The sequence below is a fragment of the Dipteris shenzhenensis genome, chromosome 4 (genome assembly GCF_047967505.1).
Source record: "Dipteris shenzhenensis isolate YYH24624 ecotype China chromosome 4, Dip_SZ_1.0, whole genome shotgun sequence".
NCBI classification, from domain to species: Eukaryota; Viridiplantae; Streptophyta; class Polypodiopsida; order Gleicheniales; family Dipteridaceae; genus Dipteris; species Dipteris shenzhenensis.
This window is the reverse complement of record NC_141599.1, coordinates 24,152,843-24,160,669: the sequence shown is the minus strand read 5'-3', so window position 1 is coordinate 24,160,669 and position 7,827 is coordinate 24,152,843. Positions and strand designations below refer to the sequence as shown.

Genomic DNA, 7,827 nt, shown 5'->3' with positions numbered 1-7,827 from the left:
GCTTCTTGTTAGAATCCCTTCTTAGCTCCCCCTTACACTAAGAACCTTTCAGGAACTGCACAAGACCCAAAAGACCACAACAAAGAAGAACAACATAGACAAAGAACAAAAAAGAAGGAAATGATGAGGAGGAAGTCAACAAGAAAATATAACGCACAACCAAATAAGAAACTCAACCAAACTAGAGAAAGCATCAACTAACTAAACAACAAACGAGGATAAGAGCATAGCAAAAGGGCAAACTTTAATGAAGAAGTTAAAGGAAAGCAAACAAAAGAAAAAAAAGATTCCGAAAGCATAGTCACTCAACATAAACATAAGAGCATAACAAAAGGGAAAACATCAATGAAGAAGTTAAAAGAAAGCAAACAAAAAAACAAAGAGATTTCAAAAGCATAGTCACTCAACATAAAAGAAAGCAAACCAAAGGAAAAAGAGACTGCGAAGCATAGTCACTCAAGATGAACGAGAACTCACAAACATACTTAATACATTAGTGTTGGGATATATGCACCCTCAAAAGATAAATCATTGAAGCATGCCACCACTTGGATGAAAATTCATATAGAACATGCATGTCTACTAAGGTACAAAAATTTACACCATAAGACTAGAATATATCCAATGTAAAATTCTTCTAACTGTGTGCACAAGCCTTGTGGGGAAAGAGGTATGACTATTCGGTACAACGAGTCAAGTTTGGCGTTGAAAGCTGCAGACATCGTTTAGCTGGGTGGAGAAATCATCGAGTTTATGGAAGAGAGTAAGGACAGGAATGTTACAGTAGCTGCAAGCCTAATCGTGAGTGGAAAGACATCTATTCTCATGCTTGTCAGGACACATACTAGACATTTTCTCTGATTTTCTTCCTGTGAAGAAGGTTCTGCTGCCTTCAAACATTTTAGAACTGCATTATCTGGTGGGACATTGTCTTTGCCAAGGCTTACCCCCAATCAACAAACTCTCATTTATCTTTGTCAAGGGTTACCCCAATTTAGGAATAGAACTGTTTTTGTAGGCTTGGAAGAACTGCGAGGATGCATTCTTTTGGCATACTGGCTCAATAGGACAAGGTATTTCGTCTCCTTTGAAAACTCGATGCTACAGTCTTAGTCAAAAGTTGCTCCCAATCGACAAACCCTCATTTTGGAGCATCACAGTCTTTGAAGATGATCACTGGCCTTGGAAGAGCTGTTGGACGGACTTGTTTTGGGGACTGATGATCTCTCCTTTCAATACTGGACTTCGCTACAGTATTACCACTAAAGGTTGCACACCCGAAGAATGCTAATCCTTTTGAAACTCAATGTTGTGAATACTGGACTTCGCTACAGTATTACCACTAAAGGTTGCACACCTGGAGAATGCTAATCCTTTTGAAACTCAATGTTGTGAATATCAACCGTTGGCATTCCAAATCCCAGGGGAGACATTTTCCACAGGCTCATATGGACAGGGACAAGCAGGAACCTTCTTAATATATGGAAGCTAAACGGAATAAGCAAAAATAAGGATGACTCTCCATCTGGAACGTGCAAGGCTTTAGCACAACAGACAAGATGAAACCAGACAACCATAAGTGAAACTTGAGATTCCAGCTATATAATTTTATCAGTATGTATTTTTAGATGAATCTACGAAAACACAACAAATAGTGCAGTTTCAACCTCATGACAGTTGGTAGGCTTGAAAGACTTTCGAATTAGATCTATGTTTTAGTGCAGCCCATTGATTGCATGGTAACTCAAATCAAACATGGATGCATTGGTATGGAATGTAGGTCTCAGGACAATGCATGAGAATTCCTCATGCATTGATTACAGAATTCTTAGGTAGCTCTATCGTCATGAGCTTTAAATACATATATGTATATACCTTTCTAAGACTAGACTAAATCCAATTGTACAGATTCAGATTTTTGTTATTCAGGTAGCTCTATCGTCATGAACTAATGAATAAAAATATCCAGGGGCAGTCTTGCAGAATGTAAAATTGACACGTGTTCCATATAAACTATGAACAACACACTTCATACAGCACTTGACCACATAGTTTCTAAGCCTGATAGGCAGGCGCACAGTAAGCTATATTACATGGTGTACAATGAGGTGATCCACCCATTCTGAAAACAAAAGCCAAATTTGTCATCAAAGCGTTCTTTTATGCAGGTACATATCTCCATTTCCACCATCAAGATACAGTATCCCATGGGAGATCAAATACTGAAGGATTGACCTCAGAGAGGCCATGTGTTCACAGCTCACCTGGAGCGAGATGCATTCTTCTGCCTTGGGCAGACGCCGAAATAAGAACTTATTTGACAACTTTGGGGAGCAGGTGCCCACATTTTCCCTGTGTCTCATAGAAAGCTCAATAGTATCTCCAAGAAATCATCCAACAGTCTTCTGCAGCGTAAAACATCAGCAAATACAGAAAGCAAGGTGATCAATAGTTTTTACTACGTCTACTACCCCTAAGAGAAATCTACTGTTCAGACGGAGGCGCTCGAGTGCCAATTGCTGCATTGAAGTATACCGCTAGCTTAATTACATGTTGGACCTTCAACAGTCTCCACTCTGTTAACGAATCAAACTAGAATATGAAAAGAAAGTAACTTTGGTACTTCAATTTGCTTTATCTGTCCAAATACTTTTCAATGGTGGAAGCCAGTGTACTCTTGGGAACAGCACCAATGACAGTATCCATCTTCCGTCCCTTTTTGAAGATCATAACTGTTGGAATGCTTCGAATGCCATACTCAGTAGCAGTATTGGGACTTTCATCAGTGTTCAACTTTAGGCACCTGATCCTGCCAGCATATTGCTTTGCCAACTCGTCAACCAAAGGAGCAATCATGCGGCATGGTCCACACCAAGGTGCCCAAAAGTCCACGAGCACAGGGACATCACTCTCCAACACGAGCTGCTTCCAAGTCTTGTCAGTAACTGCACCAGCTGCGCAACACAATAGTGCCCATTGCAAGAAGTCTCAGCGAAGCTTCCAACTGATTAAATCAAGACCATGGCTCTAAAAGCGTCAGGCTTGATTTACCTTAAGGATCTGCAAATAGGAGATTCCCCGCGTGATATCTTCTTCATTGTGCACCACTATATTTTGGATTAGACAAGTTTCCTATTTTCAGGATAGGAAAGAGCACGTAACAAAGTTTATGGTGGAAAGTAATCCACAACTCCAGCGACTCAGCAAATGAATCCTTGAAGCTGCCCACTAAACTAAACCCATGCGCAGAAACACATCTCAATATCCGTGGCGCACAAACACAGATGGTCTCGAAACACACCGTGAAGCAGGCACGGAGATGCATTGGGCCTCATTTTTTCCAAAAGCGAAAGCTACCCAGGGAAGCGACGCCTCCCAAAAGCATACGTTACCTGGAGCTATCGTTTCTTGTTGCTGCTCGCATACGATTCCTCTGGAGGCGCGAGGAGGAGCACGATGGGAGGGGGGGGCGAAGGCGGCGAGCTTGGAAGGCACGGAGATCCTGAGGCCGGAGCAAAGGGGAAAGGCAAGGCGGGTATGAAGGGCGAGAGGGGAAGAGGGGGGGGGGATGGAAGCAGGGGAGGCATGGGGGAGGCTGAAGGCGATGGAATCAACCACGATAGCCATGGTTTGATGAGCAGGAGATGAGGCAATTTGGCTATGGAGGCGGAGGTGATCGATCGACAAACGCAAACTACCCAAGAAGAAGAAGACGACGACGAAGAATTTGAGGTCCTGAATTCATCACTCTCTACTGCCCGGTTACACGGATCAAGGAACCTCTCTTTGGCTCATCAACCAATCTCCACCGTCCATCTTCCCCATCCAACGGCCTTCACACTCCCCACGCAGAATCCACCTTGTGGATAGCGTTGCACAAGTCTCGAAGCTCGCTCACATGAACTGACTACTCACCAAAGTTCCAAAAGGTAAATTTGCACACAACGTTAAGGGTGTACCTTGTAAGGATGTTTACACACCACCCCTCACCGATCATGGACACTCCACATCGCCTAGCCCACGAACGAGATGCATTTGATGCACCATGGGTGAGCATCGGCAGCTCTAGTTTGCAAACACCCTACGTGCATAGGAAAGCAAAGGCATGCATTTTAACTCCAAAACTTGATTATCATCCACATACTGATATGGATGCAAGGCCTCTTTTGGCATCTCCATGCGACACTCTGTTAGGTTGGTTTGCGTGTAAAACTAGATTTTAGGCATCGAACCCGCAATGAGCAATATGCGCTCCTCAATGTGCAAAAGCAAGGGTGACAAATAAAATTTTCCTCAAGTTTATACTTCCCCCTTACCTACCTCCAGCTCCAGCAAAGAAAGCGTCGGTAAGATCGCCAAGGGGCATGAAAGGCAGGGCTCATGCTTCTAGGTTTCTAGATTCTTTGAATGAGAGCAATGGTAGTCTTGTCCAACTGGCCTCTAACAATAAGGTTTAAAGCTTGGAGAGCTTCTCCAACCGATTCGACGCATCGTTCAACCTTACATGCAACATGTAGAGGCAGCATGCATCACCCATTTCCTAGTGGAGCAGAGAAAGGAGGAGCACCAAAAGCGAAGCCCTCCTTAGTAGGCAAGGTGACTCACAAAGGCTTATGAGAAGGGATAGAAACTGAATTGACTTTTGGAAATCCCTCTTAGACTTGTCAAAGAGGACTTGGTTTGGTTGGCTTCCACAACAGTTTATCTTCTCTTTGCAAGCAGGCCACCTATGTTCTACCAATCAAGAGGTGGTGCTAGAATGATCTTGGTCTTAAGTTCAATGCTCATCATTTAGGCAATGGTTCCTTTTTAGTGGAGTTGTAGCCGGAAACATATTGGAATCAAATCATGTCGAGGTCCCTGGGCTTTAAGAGGCAAAGCCGTTTTGGCTCTTCCTCGGTCCCCAAAGTTTTTCACTGATGAATTTCTAAAAGCAAAATTCCCAATATGGATTGAGTTTCCCAAATTGTGAATTAAAGTTGGTGATCATTTAGATGCGATGGACGGATTACTTCGTCTAATGTTGCATATCCCTGCTCATCCTAACAATAGAGCGCTCGGATTTTGCGGAATCATTCTGAAGACTTACTAGATAATCTTGACATCAAGCTCAATGGAGAGGCAATATGGAACGGAAACGTGGTGTTTGGCCTACAAGCAAGTTGGACAATATGGCAAAAACTACCCTTCGACGACTACCAAGAACCCCATTCACAGGGTTGAGAACCCCGACAAGGCGATCGCCTTGCTCCACCAAGAAGATAGATTCTAACAATCCCTCTGATAAGGGGAAACATGTTTCTGAGGTTTGGCAAAACCCTAAGAAAAGCTTCAAATTTCCTCTTACAAGAATCAGAGATGGGGGAGGGTGCCCTCATCTTACTCTAGGAACAAAGCAAGGATTTCACCTCATCTCCTTCAATTTTTGGCTCTTCTTATGCACCCCCCCTTACGATCCCTCTTAGGGATAAGGAAATTCTACTAGACCAAGACTCCAAAAAGAGGGAAAGGAAACCTAGTCATGTTTCAAATTTCTAGCAAAGTTGAAAAAACCATTTCGAAAAAAAGTGAGGAAGATTAAGGAATTGGCTAGGTCGGTGCAAAATCCTAAAAGTCAATATTATGACCTGCAAAATGAACAACAGCGACCAACAATGAAGAAATGCGGGACCTTTCCAAGGTCTATCAATTTTTTATTGACAATGTTCATTTCACCAGGAAGAAAGGATCCACTAGCCTTCACTTAAGTATAGTCTCTTGGAGCCTAAGGGGCATTACTTTTTTGACAAATAGAAGGCTTATGCTTTAGAGATGTAAAAAGTACTTGCATAAGGCTAGGAATATCTCTCTTAGGAATCCAACATGCATGTTCTACATGCAAGTTCTGCATACGATTCCTACATGAAACTCCTACATACAACATGTAAATTCTACATGCAAGTTCTACATACAATTCCTACATGCAACTCCTACATGCAAAGTGCAATATCTACATGCAACATGCAAGGTCTACATATGATTCCTACATGAAACTCCTATAGATGTAAGTTCTACATGTAGAGAGAGAAAGTATTACAATTCCTACACGTAGAGAGAGAAGCTCTCCAACTTATATAAATATCCCATAATGGAATGAAGCCCACACTCTTTGGGGCATTGTGTTGAGTTCTACTTTGGTGTTCCATGCAATTGTCTTCAAATGTCCATGATCCCTTGCATCCATGTCTAAAAGCATGTTCTAACCTTGCCTCCTACTCCCCTCTCTTCCAACCTTGCAACTGCTCCTCTCCCTCTCCTCCTCCCTTCTCCTCTCTCTCCTCTCTCTCCTCCACCCCCATGCTCTTACACCTTCATCCTCTCCCACTCCTATGCTCCCCCTAAGCCCTTACCCTCTAAGATTAGTTCCTCAACCCTTGACCTTCATGATCTACGAGGGAGACGAGTTCTCCACCATGTACTCTACTCTAAACCTTGGATCCTCCTTCTAACTCTGAAACCCCTTTTGAACCCTGGAACCTCTTCTAAACCTTGGAACCCCTTCTAAACCCTGAACCTCCTTCTAACCCTTAAACTCTTTCTAAACCTTTCAACCCTCGATGGAGGCGAAAGCCTTCTTAACCCCAACCATGTTGACCTTTCACACAAGCATGTGCAATGTTTGCTTCCCAAACTTAAGCCTATGTCTCTTACCGGAATACAACCCGAGGTCATAAGCTACAATTATACTACAAATGACGACACTCCGATATATCTATGGGTGACAAAAAGCCTCAGAACCCTGCATATCTAGAACACCTTGCCCTTCTTGTGTGGAAGCCGTGGGAAAGAGCCAACATTTGGAGCCGTTGCCAGGGGGACTAACATCTCAAGTAACAAGTAGACATATGCAAGTATGTGTAAAGAAAAAACCACAACGAACTATCATGAACATATCATTCAAGGGCCAAGAATCAACCTTGGGTTACTACCTTAAGGAATTTTTTATTTCTTAAAAAGCAGCCACCTACAGAAAAAATTAGCCTATCTAATGGACACCAATGTGTAGAGCTCAAAATTTTGAACTTTTCCCATCATCCTTCTTCCTCCACATCTAGCCTCCATCCTCTTCCCCATTCCAATCCCTATGCAAGATCCTTCTCCCTCTCCATCGAACACCACCCTACTCCCATCCTCATCCTCAAGTTTTGCTTTGAGCTCTTCTCAAAGCGATAACCTAGCCATCCACCCACCGTCCATTTTCCCTCAACAATCCTGTTACATTGACCTTGCCTCCTACTCCGCTCTCTTCCAACCTTGCAACTCCTCTCCCTCTCCTCCTCCCTACTCCTCTCTCTCCTCCACCCCCATGCTCTTACACCTTCTTCCTCTCCCACTCCTATGCTCTCCCTAAACCCTTACCCTCTTAGATTAGTTCCTCAACCCTTGAACTCCATGATCTATGAGGGACACGAGTTCTCTACCATGTACTCTACTTTGAACCTTGGATCCTCATTTTAACCTTGAAACCCCTTCTGAACCCTAGAACGTTTTCTAAACCCTGGGAACCCTTCTGAACCTTGGACCTCCTTCTAACCCCTAAACTCTTTCTAAACCTATCAACTTGCGATGGATCAGGTGAAAGCCTTCATTACCCCGACCATGTTGATGAACATTACTTTCACACAAGCATGTGCAATGTTTTCTTCCCACATTTAAGCCTATGTCTCACATCGGAATACGATCGAGGTCCTCAATTACACTTATACTACAAACGATGATATCGATATACCTATAGGTGACAAAAAGCCTTAGAACCCTCCATATCTAGAACACCCTGCTCTTCCTATG

The 7,827-nt window shown here is 43.2% G+C and overlaps 1 protein-coding gene across 2 annotated transcripts; it reads right to left on the bottom strand.

The window, feature by feature from the left end:
* Positions 1-2,011: 2,011 nt before the first annotated feature.
* On the bottom strand, positions 2,012-3,893 carry LOC147902626 (uncharacterized). Of its 2 annotated transcripts, XR_015540890.1 has the most exons (3): positions 3,393-3,893; positions 2,265-2,954; positions 2,012-2,122 (listed from the first exon to the last, which is right to left on the bottom strand). XR_015540890.1 is itself a non-coding variant. In XM_087373668.1 (2 exons), the coding sequence occupies exons 1-2, from the start codon at positions 3,625-3,627 to the stop codon at positions 2,635-2,637; spliced, it is 555 nt and encodes a 184-aa protein (XP_087229794.1). In that variant the 5' UTR covers positions 3,628-3,893; the 3' UTR covers positions 2,012-2,634. The 2 variants fall into 2 exon arrangements, 1 of the variants encoding a protein (XP_087229794.1); XM_087373668.1 differs by having other exon boundaries at positions 2,012-2,954.
* Positions 3,894-7,827: the final 3,934 nt, after the last annotated feature.